Raw genomic sequence first — 21,949 nt, forward strand, 5'->3', positions numbered from 1 at the left:
TTATAGCCACACGAAGCATTATATATGTGGGTTAAATTATAAAAGACAAAACCGTGGGCAGAAAGCAGACGGCACTCCAGCCCAGGTCCCTGGGTCCCCTGCCCGCTGCTGGGCCGGTCCGCCGAAGCGCTGCGCCCCGAGTGACGGAAAGGTCGTTCGTTAAGCCTGCAGACACCTTACTTAATCTGGCCTTTGGTTTTGATTTTTGACTCAAACTAGCCCTACCAAGTAATCGTTAAGGCCTCAGGACAATGCGGCTCTCTGAGCATTCAGTAAGTCTTAGAAACAAGGTGCTGGGTCAAACAACGTGGTATGTTTGGGCTCCGGACCCAGGAAAGCAGAACTTTCGCACAGAACGAATCGCGCAAAGCTGGACAAAACAACTCCAGGGCCCACCTGCGGAGCCGATGCGGTGATCAGCACGCCCCGCCCTGGCACCCGCCGGTCGATGGAGACCCGGACCCGACTCCACTCTTAGGCACCACAAGGACTGCTGTCACCCTGAATAATTCATCTCCCAGAAAGCCACTGGGAGCCGCGTTTCCGAGTAGGAGCTACCTGTGACTCCGGGCTTGGCACCACCTCCTTAATAAATCCTTCCTTTCCTGAATTCAAACTAGGGTAACGTACTCTGCGGCCCTGGCTGGTAGTTACGCCGAGGGGCTGGCCCAGCGGCCAGCCGACCCTGTGAGTGTAGGGCTGGGACTTTGATCTGGACCCTAACCGCCCTACCTCCGGGAGTCCAGGGGGGCCAGGGGTTGAGTTCAACTTTGGGTCCTACACAGTGAAACCCGAATAAAACCTCTGGGCACGGAGCCCACGAGCTCCCATGGTTACAGGGATGTGCCACGTGCTAGGGCAGGGAGGTGCGCTGACACCCCAGGGAGGGGACGATGGAACCTTGGCACACGGGACTCTCCCAAGCCTCTCCTCATGCCGCTTGCTTTCTCTTGGGCCGGTTTTTATTTGTATCCTTTTGCTATAATAAAACCAACCAACTACAGGACATTCCAGAGTTATGAGTCCTTACAGTGGGTTGTTGAACCCGGGGCTAGTGAAAACCCCCAATTTAGTACCTAGCTGCTCAGAACAGTGGCCCGGAGCACCCCCTCCCCCTCCAATTTGTGACAGCTGTCTGAAGTGAGGGTTGTCCTGGAGATCCTGCCCTTAACCTGTGAAGTTTGGCCTAACCCTGAGTAGTTGGTGTCAGAAGTTACTGCAAGGCTACCTTGGAAACATTAGGCTGAAAGCCCTAACCTGGAGCCTGGGAAGGCTCTTCAGCTTAAATGACAACGAAGGGAAGACCCTGTGGAAGACTGGAAATTGGACTAAACGTACATGTGCAGTGCCTGGCCTGGGGTGGGGTAAGAAGGATGTGAAGATGTACTGAAACAAATTATTGGGATCAAAGGATTGTGCATTCCTTACACCCTGCACACAAACATCCTTTATCCTCCCCACCCTCAAAAGCTGTCAGGGAATGTCATTGGACAGAGGTGTATCCTGAGCCTCAGGTGTACTGGAACACAAAAGGCTTGTCCAAGGAAGACTACACAGGAGACACGATGCTGAGAACTTGACCTCTTGAAAATTTGAGATTACATGACCCCTAGACTGTGACTACTCTCTTCTGTCCCCACACTGTGCAGAGAAAATACAACATAAACATTGAGGTCACTGCTATGAGGTGCAAGAGACCAGGCGACATGTTACCCAAAGCAGTCAGAGTAACATCAGCACCTTTGAAGCCCTTACCCACTACATTTCGAAGTATCTGTTGTAAGAATCCTACAATAGAAACAATCTGGAAGTCCCCTAGACACTTGTTTATGAGTGGAATCATTAGTGGGCTGTGGAATGACCTTGGTGGGTCATTACCAGTGTTTTTAATAAAGTATCCGACACCAACACTTGTAGTTAGGACCAGTACTGTCATATGAAACTTTCGTGTCAGTTACATACACCTGTGTGTGTACTGGTCACAATGTAAAATTAAAGCTACTGTAGGTCATAGAAAAGTGTGAAACTGCTGACCTAGACCAAGACCTCTATTTCACCAATCAAGATATTTAGATAGAGGCTTGTCCAAGGTCATGTACGGCCCTCTAGGTTAAGAATCAGATGCCCTTACACCATAGTCCAGGGCTCTTTACATAAAAACCTGAGAAACCAAAAGAAACACTATGTTCAGGACACTATAATTATATGAATTTATAGAAATTTTTACTATACAGAATGTACACTATAAATAAAACCCAGTAAAATTATATACTATAGATCTAGTCTCTCTAGTTTATAGAAAATGCATCTTTATTTAAACTTAAATGGGAATATGTGCAAAAATGCTCACCAATCAAGTAATAAGGATATATTTAACCCCACTTATGAAACACAAGGTGCTAAGCACTCGAGGATATGTAACCATAAAAAATACTCAACCCTTGGATACAGGACAATGGAGCTGTTTTCTACAGAGCCACACTATAAAAAATTCATGAAGTTTTCCTTGTGCTATACCAAGACAGGATTGTCAAAATAATCAGTAATAACGGTCTCCCAGTCCCCTTACCCACCAAAGGAATATGATGCATGTCACAGATTCCGCCTGTGGCTCCAATCAGCCCCTGGCACCCTCTGGTTTATTCCTACTCCTCCCTACTGGACAGACTTGGTATCTCAGCTGACTGGGTAAGATTTATGAGCAGGGACACCAGCTATGTCACCAAGTTAAGTCTCAAGGGAATGCAATGGTATTCTTGTCCCTTGTTGAACTTTAAAAAGATTTTTTTTTTAATTTTAGAGAGAGGGGAAGGGAGGAATGAAGAGAGGGAGAGAAACATCCATGTGTGGTTGCCTCTCATGTGCCCCACACTGGGGACCTGGCCCACAACCCAGGCATGTACCTTGACTGGGAATTGAACCAGTGACCCTTTGGTTCACAGGCCAGTGCTCAATCCACTGAGCCACACCAGCCAGGGCCCCTTGAACTTTTATACACTGTGACTTAATCACCATTTGTATCACACGATGTTTCCTTTAAATACGATTTTTTGAAAGATTGTTTCATTCTATGGGCAACATACAATGAAGAATCACATGGTTTCCTGGGAGAGTATCTTTCAAATGAAAGAACAGAAATAAAAGTAGAAAGCCGCTTATAGCCAATTTGCCTAAGGCTTCAATAACCAGTCTCATCACTGGTTAACAAACAAGAAATTAGAGCAACATTTCGCATAGTACTTCATATTCTTGTTAGTTATCAGTAGGTTGATGAAATAAAAACCCAGAACCCCAATTATCACAAGTGTAAGGAAGCAAAACGAGTGGCCGTTACATACCAGTCCTCAAACCCTTCTTCTTAGGGATTGTGATTCGACCTTGTCAGTGTTCTCACTGTAGCTATTTAGATACTTTGACTGGGTACAATCAGTACGAAAGTTTAATGTTTTTATTTACTTTCGATTTTTTTATTTTAGAGAGAGGAATAGGGAGAGATAGAGAGAGGGAGAGAAACATCAACTGGTTTATGCACCCAGACTTGGGACTGAACCTGCAACCCACGCATGTGCCCTAACTGGGAATCAGCCAGCAACCTCAGGGCTAGTGTTTTATTTTTCTTTAAATTTACTTTTTAATTCAGTCTCTCATTTCAAAGTAATTCTTGAAATAACTGTCTTATGTGTTAATTGTATATTTGTAACATACACTAAGATAATACATAACCACTAAAATTCTAAATGTTTACCCTAAGTCCAAAATCATCTCTTACATCATGAGCAGTAACACATAACCCACGGTAACTAACCTGTCTACATCTTAAAACAAATGGTTCAAAGGTACTGTTTACAATGCAAATGAACTGAAAACGTTTCCATGTTCACATACGCCACCCATTAAAAATTCTGAAACTCAATGCACAGGCTCACCACACTTTCATTAATGTACTCAGTAGGAAAAAAACAATTCGGATAGCTACTTCTGTTTTTTCTGTTTCTTAGTTCGTCCACTTTTCTTTTGTCCTTTCTTTTTCTTCTTGACAAGAACAGCTTTTTCTCCAACAAATAAACTTTTAGAATGTCCTACATTTTTTAACGCAAAATTAAATCCCTTCCTAGGTTTACTGGCATTCTTCAAATTGGGACTTGAATTTTGTTTTAGTTTTTCTTTACTGACAGAACGCATGACTCTGAGTTTTCTTCCCATCAGTTCAGAGTTATTTAATTTCAGAGCAAGATGAACAGCATCTGTATTCTGTAAAACAAAAAATATGTATGTGTGTAAATTTATATATGTGTATCAGACATATACATGTACAAATATATAAATACACAAATATAATTTGTATCAGACAAGATACACACACACACACATCTATGTGTGTATACATGTGTAAGTTCCAACCAGAAACTCATCTGCAGAGAAACGACTACCTTTACTGGCCCCCAATAGCCCGCACGTGTGGGAGCCCTCCCGCTCGCACATCCAGGAAGCCCAATCCAGTGGTCAGCGGCTGTGCTGCGGTCCCCACACATTTCCCCCATGACCCACTCAGGCTGCCTTGCCAAGTTATCGGATAAGTCACAGCCCAACTGCCTTCCTTTTTCTCACTGTGAAATGGACTTCCAACTAACTAGTCAGTCATGTGCAATCTCTCAAAAACCAACGAGCCTCTTTTGCACAAGGCTCTTTCTGCAAAAAGGCCTGATGTATCAGCTGACTCTGCTGCAGTGCCTGAGGTGTTAGGCTCCATGCCTCGTGTGGTTTCGCTTAGGTCCAAAACCCTATCATTCTTTTTTTTAAAAAAGATTTTATTTATTTATTTTTAGAGAGGTGAAGGGAGGGAGAGAGAAAGGGAGAGAAGTAGCAATGTGTGGTTGCCTCTCGTGCACCCCATATGGGGCTGGCCCACAACCCAGGCATGTGCCCTGACTGGGAATCAAACCTAGCACCCTTTGGTTTGCAGGCCGGCACTCTATATCTACTGAGCCACACCAGTCAGGGCCCTATCATTCTTTTACTCTAATAGGGAACTACTAAAATGCGAACAGCCCTGAATATACATGAGACATTTTTAAAAGAAGTTTAAAAATTTGTCAGGTCACAGAAGACATGGAACAGCAAAACAGACAACCATGACACAGTAATGACAGGAACAGAAGGCTGTGGCAGCCTTTCTTAAGCCATCTTATAATACATGTCGAGAGTCTTAAGGATGGTCACATATCTTGACTGGTTTGCAATAGCCTACTGGGATCTGTCTTAAAGAAGCAATACAAAAATGCAGGCAAACATTTGGAGAAAAAACATAATCACTCCTATTTTATTATTACAGAGAAAAATAGAGAACACTGCAAATGTCTAACATTTGGGAAGCATTTGGGAAAAGATAGCATAAATTGTGTTCCGTCGCTCAGTAGGACATGCTTATACAACAGAAAACAATGTAAAGCAGGTTGCAAAGCTGTATGTTCACAGAGAGATGTTCAAGTCAAAAAAATGAAGGCACAAGAAATGACAGACAGGAAATGCAGTGATGTTGTGATGGAGGAGCAGCGAAGTGCCATCAGAGAGCATGCATATTTTAATTGTAAGTATATTCTAATGTCAGGTATGGAACACTGACTCAGATTTAGTGACCTAAATGGAACCAGTTTTGCACAAAGACTAAAGTTTTCTTCTACCTGAGTGACAGGTCAGTCTCTTCTCCATTTTATGGGGTGGAGGTTCAGAGAGTTGATACAGTTAACATCCAATATTTAAAAGTCATTTACTAACACCGACATGGACAGTGAGGGACTTGGAACATCTTTAGGTGCAGCTACAGTATTCTATTATGGCAGCTTCTGACGACAGGGATTTGAGAGCGACAGTGACAATCACGCGTGAAAACAGTGACAAGCCCCCCCACCACGCATTTCAAAGAACAGAGACAACACATACCTCGAAGAGCACATAGCCGAAGCCCCTGCCAATGCCTGTCAGTGCGTCTCTCACGATCCTTACTGCCACGATGGCCCCACAGTCCAAAAAGTGGCCCTCAACCGCCGACTCTTCAACTTCTGAAAACAGATTCGACCAAAGTGGAAGCAAAGACTCGGGATCACCTTAGGAAGCTGGAGAGGCTTCTAACACACCAAGTTACACGGCCCCGTGAAAATTAGTCAAGTTGCATTCACGCATCTTAATGTTACTCTTAAAACAGTTACTACTCAGTGGTTATTTCCACTAATTTAACAATAAACTAGTACTTGGTTTAAACGAACTTACTATATGGAAGATTCCCCACAAACACGGATCTCTTGTCCCTCTGAAACACAAAGACATAAAAATCACTCACTGAAACAGACAATGGAGTCATCTCAAGCCCCGCCCCCCGCCCCGCCCCCATGCATGGGATGCGTGTGCACCTCCCACGCTGCCACACCCAGGCTGGGAGTGTGAGCCTGTCTCTTCCGCCCTCCCCATGGGAACAGGGCTGGGACTGCAGGAGGGAGTGCGCTTTTGTTTACAGGGCACGGAGACTGACACCTGGCAGGCTCAAGAGAGGGGTGCTACGTCTGGGGTGAAAGGCCAGACAGCAATTATTTCCGGCTCCCTGGGCCACGTGCTCTCCGCTGCGCCTACCCGCCTCTGCCACCGTGCACAGTAACACATAACCTAACAGTGTGGCTGAGTGCTAATAAGACCCTATTTAAACGGGCAGTGGGCACGTGGATTCGGCCCTCATGCTAGGTTTGGGGACTCGGTGCTAGGCCCAAATCACAGCCAGATCACCAGGCCTTTGTCACTGCCCAACTAGGTTGCTCTGACACCACCAGTGACGCACTCCAGGTTTCTGTAGTGAGCTCTTCTAAGCATCCTTCGCTCGCTGCACGAGACCTTTTTAAAGTGCACACCTGGTCCCCTCACTCTGCTTGAACCTGTGAAACAGCTTCCCGACAAACCCAGACTCACCATGGAGCCCAGGGCCTCGACCTCTCTGCCCAAGAGCCACTCATGCACTGCCCCGCCCGCTCTACCCCGTAAAAACCAGGGCCACCAGCTCTCACCGTCCCTGAGCAAATTAAGTTTTGCTCCCCACCATCTCTACTGTGTTTCCTGCCCGAATATCCTCATCCTCTTAGTCCTTCCCCCACCCCAGGTAACTGACTCATCTTGCAACACTGATGTAACACCTGTTCTCCTGGAAACCCTCCTTTGTCCCTTCTTGCTGGCACCTCCCGGAAGCAAATGCCGCATGCTGAGCATTGGTGGCATATTCATCATAAAACAGTAACGCCACAATCAGCCCACCTGCTCCTCTTCACCTTTACACACCTGGAGACCTGACACTGTCTTATTAGTACTGTACACCTGACACCGAGTAAAGACTTGAAAACTTTTTAATAAATAACAGTCTAGAAAGGAAGGTGTTTGCCCCAATGATCTCTAAAAGGCCTTCCGGCCTAACTCTCCATGGTAACTTAACCCGATGGGGGAAGTGGGGCTGCACTCCTAGGCTAATGTGACTTAATTCCTGTCCTTCTGGGGACCAGCGCTGTGACCAGAGGGCCAAGGCTGCTTCCTTCTGTGCTTCGCTCCAAATGCTGACAGCACTCCTCTTCAAGCGGACTCGAAGGGGGTAACAATTCTCTCTACATGACTCCAGTTCAGTTCTTTAAACAACTCACGTACTGTCATACTTACAGAGGAGGTCTCCGATGCCAGGTCTACTCGAATACGAAATCCGTCGGCAATTTGGGCTCCGTTTCTATATTACACACAGGAAGGGAAAGCGGCTGTTAAAAATGAGCACTGGGTTACTGCCATATTTGCTCTAAAGTGAAACCAAAGAATTACAGAGTTCTCATAAATACTTAAGTAATTCTGTCAGACCTCAAAGAGATCAGATTACCTGTTCAATGCTTTAGTAGCAGCTGTTTGATCCTTAAATACAACATAAGCATTAATATTTTTCTGATCGGGGTGAATTTTACGTCTAGACCAAAAAAAAGGAAAAAAAAGACAATGTCAAATTTGTTAATCTCAAAGTCACCAATATAAAAACAGCTTGTTTTCTACTCTTGATCAGCACATATGATGTCACTTATCTACTTATACAGAAACTGGCCAAAACACAGAACTGGTGTCTTCTCACTAATCCTCACTGTGAAGGAGCAGGGGCTTTCCGGGGCACACCACAGGCTGGAAACCATACCCTTAGCTGAGGCTCTATACCCACCACACACATGAACAGAAAGACAACTTGATTTCTCCTTTACCGTAAATAAACACCGCACAAGCACACACAGTTTAGCCCAGCCCGGAAGCCTTGCTCTCCGCTGCTCCCGGGTCCCTACTTTCACAGGAGCCACTTTCCTATGTGTCCAGGTCGTTTCCCCCTGAGGGTCTAACCCTAGACACTGCGCTTTGGTTTTGTCCACTTTCCCCTTGGAACATCTCTTGAGTCTTGTTTAATCTACAGGATTCCTCCTTCCTCTGTCTTTCTCTTACTGTTTGGAACTTCCCAGGCTGGGATGCTGCTGACTGCAGGCTCACAGACACTTCAACATGTGTCTCTGACCCTTGTATTTCTTGCAAATTGGCAGCTGGAGACAGAGCCTTGATCAGACTCAGATGGGACCCCTCTGTCAGCACTGTGGGCAGCGTCCTGATGAAAGGAGGCATGTTATAACTCGTTTTCGCTATTTTTGAATGACTGCAGCCATTGCTCAATACCTAAAGTCATTATTAATTCACTAGGTTTGCAAACTGCTGATATACTTTAGATGTGGTCAATTAGCAAAAAGGCCCAGGCATGACCCCAGATCGTTCCCTGAAGACATCCTCCTATGTTTTGAAGTAACAAAATTACTAATGAACCAATGAGCATCATCAAGAAAGATACTAGAAAATAATGTCAAGGAGTGGCTCATGGCATTTGGTAATAATATGCTGGCAGACAGATTTATACTGATATCACCAGCTATGATTTACTGAAGCCTAACACCATGTGTGAGACGTTTTACGTGTCTCATTTAACCTCACATCACTGATGTTAAGTGTTAGCTTCATGATTGATGGATAAGGAAGGTGGGGCCTGGAGAATTATGTGGCCATGATTATAAGCTAACGGGTGGGCAGCCTCGGACTTCAACCAAGTCTGGCTGACTCCAGACCCCTCCTTGTTCCATGCAGCACAGTGCTGCTGCCAGCATCCAAAACCGCGTACCCTAGTACAACCCTAGTGTCTTCATGGTTGGCTCACTCCCAAATTCGTAAGTCAAAACCCATTCAATGCCCAGTGTGATGGCAACAGGAGGCGGGCTTTTGCAAGACGTTTAGGTCATGAAGGTAAGGTCCTCATAAATAGGACTAGTGCCCTTATAAAAGAGACCCCACTTTTTAAAAAAGTCCAGTTTTCCTAGTAACTTTGTTGATGTGCTGTAAAAAATTAATAATTTGATTATGCAGTATATATGATATTAAATTATGAATTAGTGAGGCAGTCGCATTACAGCATATCAACATCCGAAAATATTGGCACTTGATATTCTATTAAGAAAAGTCTGCCTTCAAATTTTAAGCTGGAAAGTCATGGGAATAACTGTTCAGAAAAGAATCATAACTACATGATTTTTTAGGTTTTGGTATGTATGAAAAGAATTGTGTACAAATAGAAATGCCTGTCCACTTATGCTCCAAACAACCAATAAGCTCTCAATTATGAAAGAAAAAAACGCACAAATGAATGTAACAATTCCGATAAAAGGGAGCACAAATGACTGGAATGCAAAGACATGAGAGAAATACAAGTACAAAGTATCGCTTTCATTCACCAGGGTGCTGTGATTCAAGAGCTCAAAAACGTACTGTTGGTAAAAGTGTGGCAGCTAGGGGGTTACCATCTCTGTAGGCGAGCACTCAAAGCTACGAAGGCAGCCCTGGCCCCCTGGCTCAGTTGGCTGGTGCACCATCCTGCGCACTAAAAGGTCACGGGGTCCATCCCTGGTCTGAGCACGCAGGTAGGTTGTGGGTTCAATCAGTCCGGCATTAAATCCACTGAGCCACACCAGCCAGCTCACACTATTATATTTTATCTAATGTAATGATTTCTATATATAAATCTAATATACATAATTTATACACCTGTGCTTGTAAAATCCATCATTTCATGTACCAGTAAGAAAGAAAAGAGCCCTGGCTGGTGTGGCTCAGTGGACTGAGCACTGGCCTGTGAACCAAAGGATTGCCAGTTTGATTCCCAGTCAGGGCACATGCCTGGGTTGTGGGCCAGGTCCCCAGTAGGGGGCATAAGAGGCAAACACACATGGATGTTTCTTTCCCTCTCTTTCTCCCTTTTCCTCTCTCTAAAAATTAGTAAATAAAATATTAATAAGAAAGAAAATATAACCAAGACTGGAGATTAATGGAAAACCCTGCATAAAACTGCAGGTAAATTAGGTCTCCAAACATTCACACAGAAAACTCACAGAGGTCCTGGCAAGCAGTCCCTCCAGGTGGCCACTGGAAGCAATCAGGAATTCTTCTGGAAAACCTGGGCAGCCAACAGCAATGATGGGGCAACCCTGATTTTATGAAGCATCTTGATTTCAAAAATGTTATAATGGGGGAAAATGTGTAACTTACAATTGATGAAATATGATATTTATAATTTATACTAAAATATTTGGGTGCAAAATTTTCTTAACACGCTTCAAACACTACAGCTGATTTCACCTCCATGAAGTTTCTCACGGCAGCTTGTCTAGTAGATTGTTTTACGACACTTTCTGCAACTCTACAATTCCCATTAAGACTTAAACACAAACATCAAACAAATTTAGGTGCTATGACGCACGTAAGGAAATGGGAAAGCATGATGCACTGTCCAAATATAAAAACCTGTGAAGTTAAGAAATGATCTCTATTTTAACCAAAATGGAAGAAAGTTTAAAAGTACTCCATTTCTCTAATTACAAACTTACTTGATTACAGCCAACTTTTTGGACATAGTTCCCTCTGCTGGAATCTTTTAAAAGGGAAAACAAAAGTATTAACATTTTTTCATTATTTGAAATAGTACTTCAAATTAGTTATATTTTAATTAACTGAATGCTAAATATCTAACTGATATAATGTGACTGAAAACATTCTAGGGAAATAGCGACTCAGAAACAACTGTGTTGTCACATTCACGTGGGCGGGGGAGAGGAAGGCAGGTGTTGCGGGAAAAAGTCCTTTAGGAAATTTAGTTGACAGCAGCATGTTGGATAATGTGAGGTCAACAAGCAGGTAGGAACCATAACAGACCTCTGCAGCTATTCTGACAAGAGGTAATGAGAACTTAGAGGAAAAGAGAAATGAATGACTCATCTTGGGAAGAACCCATAGCTAAAAAACAGGCAGGTGTGCCCTGACCAAGAGGCTCATTTGGTTGGAGCATCGTCCCGATACGCCAAGGTTGTGGGTTTGTTGCAGGTTTCGTCCCCAGTCAGGGCACACACAAGAAGCAACCAATAAATGCCTAAATAAGTGGAAAAACGAATTGATGTTTCCTTCTCAAATCAATAAATTAATCTGGGTGGGAGAGAGTCAAGGGCAATGACAAGGCAGCCTGGTAGTATTGAATCATATAGAAATGCATTAGGCAGCATAGGCTGGGGTGCAGGTCAAATGGGGAAAGCACAGGGGTCTTGGCAAGACAGCCAAGTGCATATTATTTGGGGAAGTGGGACTCAGAAGGGCAGAAAAAACATGTGACAAAAGTGAGGAAAAACCACCATGATAAAAATTCTGGAAACTGTGCTAAATAAAGCCTTGGGAAATGTCTCCTCTTAGAGACGGGGGCAGTTTTGCCCTGTGGGACACGTGGCAATGTCTGGAGATATTTTTGGTTGTTACAGATGGGGTGGGCGGGGTGATCCGAAGTGTCCTACAATGCACAGGACAGCCTCCAACAGCAAAGAATCACTGGCACAATGTTAACAGTGCCGCAGTTGGGAAATCCCATGTCAGAGAACCACATGAGAAACAGTTAGAGACGAGAAATAACATTTCCTGGGTTCTAACACACATTATTTAAATTTAAAAGATATGAATGATGCTCATTTCGGCTCCAAGAAGCACGGCTCTGACTGGTCTCCAGGATGCTCCCCTGGTGAAGTCAGATACCACTTACTTGTGCAGTGTTAACACCGAACAGACTTCTTAAAAAATACCTCCTCTTTCTAGGTTCAGAGAGCAAGTACTGTGCATAGCAGCCACACAAATGCCCACAGGGAAAGCCTACGATTGCAGAAATGCTATTCAGTAAGTATTAATGTTCCTCCCTACTCCACTGATGTGGCAAACACAAGTCACCCGTCTGCCCTGCAGAATACAGTGCTGGTCTTAGTTACACAGGTATCATTTACTGTGTGGACTCACTGAATTACTTAACGAAGATGAGAGTCAGCAACAAATACTACAAGCAAATTGATTCAAAAGGTTCAAGTCAAGTGCTTACCCACCTCACTAATGTCACCATGGTAATGAGTCTGATTTAAATGCATTTTTGTCTCAAGATTATGTAAGTTTAAGGGGAAAGAAAACATACCACAGAACGAAATCGTACAGATTCTATTGGTCCATACTCTTTAAAAAACGACTTCAGTTTCTAAAATAAAAAATATGTACATACTTTAGTTTATTTTCGGAACATCAAGTAAGTGCTACAAAAAGTATCAAGTTCAACTGTCTGATAATCTTTTACTGCCAGGCTTTATTTTAAGAACATTTCAGAAAAAGCAGCTGACATTCAAGTTGGAAGACAAACCAATTTCACTGAAACTTAGGGAAAAAGAAAACACAATATAAGTTCATGTTAAGTATTCACAAGGTACACAACATTTTAGTGTTTCAGTCTTTGATAATCTTTACCACATGTTAAACTAAGGTTATAAATTTCATAGATCCTCTCATCTTTTCACATTGGCTTACACTAGAAGTGAATTTTAATGCTTATGTCACAATGAGAAATTCCCCAGCTGTCTGGAATCAGGACCACAGGACTGAAGAAAAAGGTATGGTGTGAATTTTACATATTATTTTCAACGACTGGCTCAGGATGTTAAGAATACATGTTTCACAGCTAGAATTACAATCCATTCTAATGCGTAAGTAAGGTTTTCAATGTGCAAAGCGCCACACACACTCGTTTCCCTGAAGCCTGTTATAATTTAACAGGAAGACCAATAAGGAAAACTATTCTACAAATAGTCACAAATCAAATGCTAGGAGATAATCGTGCAAGAGGGAAAGGGATAAACCAGGAAGTCAGTTTTTTGGTACTGTTTGGTTTTTAACTTAACTTGTCCTTCAAAAGATGAGCAGGGCCCTGGCCAAGTAGCTCAGTTGGTTAGAACGTCATCCCAATACACCAAGGTTGTGGGTTTGATCCCCAGTCAGGGCACATTCAAGAAGCAACCAATGAATGCGTAAATAACTGGAACAACAAATCGATGCCCCTCTCTCCTTTGAAAATAAATTTTTAAAACATTTAAAGAACACTGAAAAAAAAGGATGAGCAGGATTTCGACGTAAGACACCGCCAATGGCGTGACTGTCACAAGAACTCGCAGACAGGAAAGGGCACGTTTTGGTTTAGTGAGCCCCACGTCATGGAGGAAACCCAGGATGTATTCATTCAGTTACACAGTAAAGGTGGACTGAGCCTCTACTGTGTGTGGGGAGCTGTGTCAAGTGCCAGGAAGAGAGTGAGGGACAGAGATGGACACCCCTGCACATACTGGCATGTGACAGAAGGTAAGTCTGGGTCACTGAATTCAAATAAGACTTGCAGAACATACATGCATGACCCATGGACAACGGGGTGGGGGGAGGTGAGCCAAGGGGGAAAAAGTGGGGACAACTGTGATAGCGTTAACAATAATAAAGAAAAATGAAAATGAGATAAATGAATAAAATAAGATTTGTAAAAGCCTGAATTAGGGCAGTGACTATGGGAATGGAAAGGATAATGGAAGCAATATACAGAATGATTTATATAGTCACTTAAAAAATTTTTTTAAAGGCTTTACATACTTATTTGTTTTTAGAGAGAGGGGAAGGGAGAGAGAAAGACAGGGAGAGGAACATCAATCAGTTGCCTCTCGCCCCAACCGGGGACTGGGCCTGCAACCCAGACAAGTGTCCTGACCAGGTGACCTCTCGCTCTGTGGAACAACTCAACCAACTGAGCCACACCAGTAAGGGCTGCTACGTCGTTTATAAGATACCTCCTTGTCAGGAGTAAAATACCTACTGCTACATCAGTAAGTTAGATATCAATGACTTACCGTGCGCTTACTCAATAAAGGAATAGTAAACAAAGTTACGAGTTATTACCTTCTCTGAATCCTTATGATATACGGATTACACACTCACTTTTTTATTACATGTGACGGGCAAATTTCCCACAAACACAGTTCTCTCATTCTTTAACCTCTCTTCTTCTGGGTTGATTTGAATTTTCTTCCTTTGATTGACAGCTGGATGATCTACATCATCAAGTACTTTTTCATGTGCTACTTTAACACCAGGCTGAGACTTTTTCCTTTTCTGCCCTTGTTTCTGGTGAGTTTCTTCTTCTTCTAAATCAGCAGTTGCTAGAGCATTTTCTCTTTTTAAGGCAAAAAAAGAAGAAAAAGGTGGAAGGGGAGAAGAAATGAGTCATGAAAGTCAGGCCTAGTATTTGACAAAGCACAGTGATTAGAAACACTTCCTACCTATTTCTGGCTTTCCTCCGTATCAACATACCACCCACCAATATATTTTAAAATATATATAAATATAAAATATTTAAAATATATCTAAATTTTAAAAGTAGCGTTATCAAAAGGAGACTAGTATCTTTCTGACTCAACAGTCAGAAAAAGTTAAGCTCCATTTTGGAAGATATGTTACAACTGCCAAGTAACAGCAGAACAACAAAATTTCATTTAAACAAAAGTGGGTTTATTTAGTGCTCTTGGAGTTTAGTTGACACTATTTCAATGCCTAATTCCATTCCCTGCTCTGGAACTGTAGGGTACTGCAGCACCCCCTAGGGGTCTATAAAGGTCAACATGCCTGCAAAGTACCTTATAACAGCAATCTGGCCAATGGGAAAAACTAGTTCTGCTTGTCGAAAGTAAGTACTGAAATGGCAAATACAATATACAGTCTTGGGGCACATGGATAAAGCGAGGTCTGAGCATCAGTCCAACAAGAAAACTGATCCGGGATCTTAAGGAGTGAAGGGAGAGAATGGCAAGTAGGAGTCATTCATTCATTATTTCCTGGGTTCCTACTAGTTCTAGCTTCTCCCAGTGGAGACCATTAAAGTCCTTTAGAAAGTCCAGTCTCTGAAGAAATATGAAAAGTTCATGATAAAATGGTAACACTTATAATATGTGGTATAGAAATCCTGAAACATAAAGAGCCATAGTTGGTGTGGCTCAGTGGACCGAGCGCCAACCTGTGAACCGAAAGGTCACAGGTTCGATTCCGTCAGGGCACACGATTCCTGGATTGCAGGCCAGGTCCCAATGTGAGGCAATCGATCAATGCACATCCTTCTCTCACAGTTCAGTATTTCTCTCCCTCCTTCTCTCTTTCTTCCTCTCTCTCCCTGAACATAAATAAAAATAAAATCTTTAAGAAAAAAGAAACAAGAAAGACCCCTCAGAGGAAAGGCAGCGGCTGCCACACAGTCAGTCTGCAGCAAATACTGATTACTATCCCTCCGCTAAAGCCTGAGCGCCACTAAGGAGAGGTCCATGTGAACGTTTTGCTCGCTGTGGTGTACAAAAGCACCCAGCAGGAGTGAAAGGAACTGAGAGGGCACAGTAAGGTGGGAACCAGGTCTACAGGATGGTGCCTACAGAGGATGGAGAGCCACTGAAGACTTTGAAAATGCCTAAAAAAAGATCATGTACGCAGCAGAGCAGATAATTAGAAGAGGAGAAGGCTGAACCAGGAAGACCAGCAAGGAGACAGTTATAACTGCATGTAGCTAAGAAGATCATGGACCAGCCAGAGCAAGGGAGGAGGCAGAGGGGGAAGACAGATTTAAAAGACAATTAACAGACAGCATCCTCAAGACTGGGCAAATGGTCAGATTTTCAGGGAAAAGTGGGAGTGTCAGATGACTCCCAAGCCCCTGGCAGGCTGGTGGTCTCACCCATGCAGAGCACAGGCTTGATGAGGACAACCAGGTCAGTCTGAGGACTTCTGAAGTTAAGGTGTGCATGGAATTCACCAGTGCTGGCTGGCAAACAGACACACAGGTCTAGAGATCAGGAACAAGGTCAGAATGGTGGCTCCTAGGCACAAACAACATGGCCCAGGATGAAGGGTGAAAAAAAAGGTCATGATATGACAGCCAACAGAATCCTCAGGAAAATCATTGTTTAAGAAGCAGTAAGGACTTCCAGCCAAGATGAAGGCGTAGACAGACACACTGTGCCTCCTAGCACAACCAAAAGAAGGATAAAAACAAATTTAAAAATGAAATATACAACCAGAACTGCCAGATAATTGACCCGCATGGAAGTCCGACAACCAAGGAGTTGAAGAAGAAACATTCATCCAGACCAGTAGGAGGGGCAGAGTTGAGCTGCCAGGCGGAGAGGACTTGCAGCAAGGTGGCAGCTGACGGCCCCAGTGGTCCCACATTTATGCACAGATAAACCAGGTGAAACTGGGGAGCAGGACTGACCGTACAACCCAGGGTACCAGGGCGGGGAAATAAAGCCTCAAACCATTAATTGAAAACACCAGTGGGGGTTGGGGGTTGAGGTGCCAGGAGAAAGTCCCAGCCTCACAGGAGAGTTCAGTGGAGAGACCCACAGGGTCCTAGAACATACACAAGCCCACCCACCAGGAATCAGCACCAGAAGGGCCCAATTTGCTTGTGGGAAGCAGGGAAGTAACTGAAATCCAGCAGAGAGCAGAGCAAGTGCCACTGTTCCTTCTCGGACCCCTTCCTCACATACAGCGTCACAAAGCAACCACATGTGTTGCCCCGCCCTGGTGAACACCTAAGGCTCCACCCCTAACTACCTAACAGGCACATCCAGACCAAAAAAAAAAAGGCCCAAATGAAAGAACAGCTCAAAGCTCCAGAAAAAATACAACTAAGTGATGAAGAGGTAGCCAACCTATCACATGCACAGATCAAAATACTGGTGATCAGGATGCTCACAAAATTGGTTGAATTTGGTCACAAATCAGATGAAAAAATGAAGGCTACACTAAGTGAAATAAAGAAAAATGCACAGGGAACCAGTAGTGATAGGAAGGAAACTGGGACTTAAATCAGTGGAGTGGACCAGAAAGAAGAAACATCCAATCAGAAAAGAATGAAGAAATAAGAATTCAAAAAAATGAGGAGGCTTAGGAACCCCCAGGACATCTTTAAATGTTCCAACATCCGAATTATAGGGATACCAGAAGGGGGAGAGGAAGAGCAACAAGTGGAAAAGTTATCTGAACAAATAATAAAGGAGAACTTCCCCAATCTGGCAAAGGAAATAGACTTCCAGGAAATCCAGGAAGCCAAGAGTCCCAAAGAAGTTGGACCCAAAAAGGAACACACCAAGGCACATCATCATTACATCAGCCAAGATTTAAATTAAGGAGAGAATCCTAGAAGCAGCTAGAGATAAGGAGTTCCCATCAGACTGTCAGCGGATTTCTCAAAAGAGACCCTGTAGGAAAGAAGGGGCTGGAAAGAAGTATTCCACGTCATGAAAGGCAAGGACCCACATCTAAGATTGCTCTATCCAGCAACGCTTTCATTTAGAATGGAAAGGCAGATAAAGTGGTTCTCAGATAAGGTCAAGTTAAAAAAATTCATCATCACCAAACCCTTATTGTATGAAATGTTAAAGGGATTTATCTAAGAAAAAGATAAAAAATATGTATAATCAAATGACAGCAAACTCACAATTATTAACAACCACAGCCAAAGTAAAAACAAACTAAGCAAACAACTAGAATAGGAACAGAACCACAGAAATGGAGATCACATGGAGGGTTAACAAGGGAGGGGAATGGGAAGAGAGGGGGAAAAGGTACAGAGAATAAATAGCATAGACGGTAGGTAGAAAATAGGGGGAGGGTAAGAATAGTATGGGAAATGGAGAAGCCAAAGAACTTATATGTATGAGCCATGAACATGAACTAAAGGGGGGGAATGTGGGTGGAAGGGGGTGTGCAGGGTGGAGGGGAGTAAAGGGGAGAAAATGGGACAATTGCACTAGCATAATCGATAAAATATTTTTAAAAATATGTATTTTATTCTTTTCAGAAGAAAAGGTACCAAAAATAACACTGAAAAGTAGCAGACAAAAAGACAATCATAAGAGGCTGCTATCGAAGAAACCAACAGCTTCGAGAAGAAAAGCAGTCATGTGAAATGTAACAGAGAAGCCCTGACCAGGTAGTTATGCTCAGTTGGTTGGAGCACCATCCCCATGCCCCAGGGTCATGGTTTGATCCCTGGTCAGGGCACATGCAGGAATCAACCAATGAATGCATAAATGGGTGAAACAGCAAATCAATGTTTCTCTCTCTGTAAAATCAATAAATTTAAAAAATTTTAATGAAACAGAAAACTTGTAAGACAAAGTCTGTACTGCCTATTAAATATGACAAGTAGGACAGGATGGTGTCAGTGAGCACTGTTTCAGAAATATGGTCAGATCCCATAAAAACAAACACAACCAACAGACTGCAAAAATGTGAATGAGTGCGGGACCAAGGTTCAATTCCCAGTCAGGGCATATACCGGGTTGCCGGCTGGTTCCCTGCAGGCCCATTCCCAGCAGGGGATGCACAAAAGGCAACCATACATTGATGTTTCTCTCCCTCTCTCCTTCCCTTCTCCTCTAAAGATAAATAAATAAAATCTTAAAAAAAAATGTGAATGAGAAAACAGACGAAGAAAAGGGAGAGAGCGCACACACAGACAACTTCTGACAGCTTGACTGTGAAGGGAAGGACAGAGGGAATGATGCCAAACAAAGACACATGACTTAGACTAAGAATTTTATTGGGTTGGATTTCTTTTTTTTTTAGATGAGACTTTTAGGTACATTTATATGGTGGGCAGCAGAGCTATAGAAATTAAGGATATGCATAGATATACTAAGTAGCAGAATAAAAAGTAGTAGTTTCCAACCCTTAGCAATCAATAGCTTCCAGAATGGGCAAAAAGACCACCTAGTGAGACCTAAAAAGAAAGTTAACTGGGAACCTGTGTCGGTATTATTTGGATCCTTATTCAAATACACTGTAAAAAAGAACAAAACTTGAGCAAAAGGGGGGGAATGTGCTCCCAGAATATGTTTAAGAAAACCAACTCATCTTTTATAAAAATGCTGAAATATTTATAGATGAAATGTAAGTCTTCGGTCTGCTTCCAAATAAGGGGATACAAATGGGTGGGGATATAAATGGGTGAAGATGAAGACAACTGACCCAGAATTCGTACCTGGGGGTCATTATCTTTTCAAGTTTTGAATACGTATGAGGTTTTCCACAGTACAAATTTTGTTACAATTAGAACTATGAAATGAGAAAAAAATTAAGATGGCTATTTTTAAAAATCTCCGTTTCTTGCTCTGGCTGGTGTAGCTCAGTGGATTGAGTGCGGGCCTGTGAACCAGACAATAATCAAGGTTCGATTCCCAGTCAGGGCATATACGCGTTGCAGGCTGGTTCCCTGCAGGCCACTTCCCAGCAGGGGACGCACAAAAGGCAACCATACATTGATGTTTCTCTCCCTCTCTCCTTCCCTTCCCCTCTAAAGATAAACTCTTTTAAAAAAATCTCCGTTTCTTTACCATATAAATTCTTTAATCAACTAAGAGAGAAATTTACCAACCTGTAGGCCAATTGTTTGTCTGCATCAGAAAGTTTCTTCACCCTCACTTTTTTTGCAGGTTCTTGCAAAAGTGGCCGTTGAATCTGGGATGCACTTTCTTCCTCCTCATCCCGCTTCCTTTTTTTGGTGTTTCCCTTTTAAAAGTGTGAAGTTATGTGTGAGATCGCATCCTTTTGTGATAATTAGTGGCCTAAATTAGCATCCTCTCTCTTTCACGGACAGGCCCAGAGACGAAAGGCCGCAAGAAATAATGCTCTACGCCCCGCCTTCGAACCAGGTCCTCCCAGCCATACTCTGGTTTAAAGCTATTCGGACAGGCCGTGGAGCACGCAACCCCGTGACTTACGGGAGGCAGAGGCACGTAAAGGGGTTGGAGCTGCGATTCTCCGCAGCGGAAGAGCGCCGCCAGCCGACTAGTGCCGCCTCCAGAGCGCCGACCGCCTCGGGCCAAGCTGTCGGCCACTTGTCCCACCAGGTAGTCAGCCTTCGGAGGCCTCGCGCCGCCGCCGCCCGGGCTCCGCCCAGAGACCGACGCCAAAGGCTCAGCGACTCCGCGGCTCCGCTCACCCGCCCGAGCCCAGGGACCCGGGCCGCAAGCCACTCGCCCCGCCGCGACACTCTCCTTTTTCCTCCCTTTGCCTTTCCCTTTTAGGGCCATGCTCAGTCTGAAGGCTCCGGTAACCACAGCACAGGGCCCAAACTTCCGCGTCCCGGCAACTTCCGCCCGGAACTACGCTACTTCCGCTCTGGCGGCCGGGGGAGTCGCTGTAGGGAGACAACAGAGGCGGGGCCGAACTTGGGAATTGTGTTCTTCCCCCATCGTCTGCTGGAAACCTAGTCTCGGGGAGTGAAGGGTCTCACGGGAGTAGCCGAGGTTCTCAGTGTGAATGACATCAGCCAGGCCGAGTCTGGAGGGGTCAGTCCCAGCAGACGGAGAGCATGTTCGAAGCCCCGAAATTGTTGGAAAGGAAGGCGGTTGCAGGGATGCGGATAACAGTGTTAACAAATGGCGAGTGGGCGTGAAGGGTATACAGACTTGGTTCTGCTCGTGCGCTTTTACGAAATTGAACATTATTTCAAAATAAAGTTAAAAACAATTCGAGACCGCCACTCTAACCTGCCATTCTACTGGGAAAAAAGATGCTTTGGCAATCCAAATTGCTTTTTTGTCTAGCTTCTCAGATTCATCTCCCTCCAAACTCTCATTCTAGCCTTTTTTTTCTATTTTTTCCCCTTTCGTTTTTCTTTTTTCGCGTTATTCCTTCTCCCAACTTGCCCTCTTCCTCTTTACTCCTCATTTCCACCCGCAAAATTGTGCGCATCCTTCAAAGATCACCTTAGATACAATTTCATTATAGAAATTTCCCGGCATTTACAATACAATATATGAACATATTTTTCCGAGCCTCAAGTATTTGCATTAATGTTATTGAAAGTGTCTCTAGATGTGAATGAGTGTTGTATTCATCCCATATTCTCTACCTTATTTGCTATATCTAGTGAATATTTCATAAATTGACTTTTAGGTAATAAAAGATAAATTTTGGGTCGGCCATAAGGTTCGTTTAGTTTTTTTCCATAAGATGGCTCTAGTAGCTCTTGGTTGTCTTTAACTTCATTTGAAACATTATGTTAAACTGTATTGTGACAGCTGTCATATCAGCCTGCATTAAAAAAAAACCTTACCACTGTGGCTGGTGTGGCTCAGTAGATTGAATGCTGGCCTGTGAACTGAAAGGTTGCTTGTTCAATTCCCAGTCAGGACACATGCCTAGGTTGCAAGCCTGGTCCCCAGCTGGGGACAAGCAAGGCTCAACTGATCACTGTCTCTCTCACATCAACGTTTCCCTTTCTCCCTCCCTTCCTCTCTAAAAATAAATACTTAAAAAAAAAAGCTTATCAAAATTGATTAATTTTTGTAGTCATTTTAATATTGAAGATACACATATTTGGCATGTCATGCTTTATTGTTTCAAGAAAGGTAAAGATGCAACTGAAACGCAAGAAAAGATTTGTGCAGTGTATAGAGAAGGTGCTGTGACTGATCGAATGTGTCAA

The 21,949-nt window shown here is 43.6% G+C and overlaps 1 protein-coding gene across 1 annotated transcript; it reads right to left on the minus strand.

Annotated features, from left to right (window-relative positions):
* Positions 1–2,289: 2,289 nt before the first annotated feature.
* Positions 2,290–20,710, minus strand: RBM34 (RNA binding motif protein 34). The gene is made up of 10 exons (XM_037167977.2): positions 20,238–20,710; positions 19,892–20,025; positions 14,407–14,641; positions 12,578–12,637; positions 10,968–11,011; positions 7,895–7,978; positions 7,687–7,750; positions 6,268–6,307; positions 5,941–6,059; positions 2,290–4,251 (listed from the first exon to the last, which is right to left on the minus strand). Exons 1-10 carry the CDS (start codon positions 20,547–20,549, stop codon positions 3,973–3,975), a joined length of 1,371 nt encoding a protein of 456 aa, XP_037023872.2. The 5' UTR covers positions 20,550–20,710; the 3' UTR covers positions 2,290–3,972.
* Positions 20,711–21,949: the final 1,239 nt, after the last annotated feature.

The sequence above is a fragment of the Artibeus jamaicensis genome, unplaced genomic scaffold, assembly GCF_021234435.1.
Source record: "Artibeus jamaicensis isolate MK-2021 breed Jamaican fruit bat unplaced genomic scaffold, CSHL_Jam_final contig_473, whole genome shotgun sequence".
Lineage (NCBI taxonomy): Eukaryota > Metazoa > Chordata > Mammalia > Chiroptera > Phyllostomidae > Artibeus > Artibeus jamaicensis.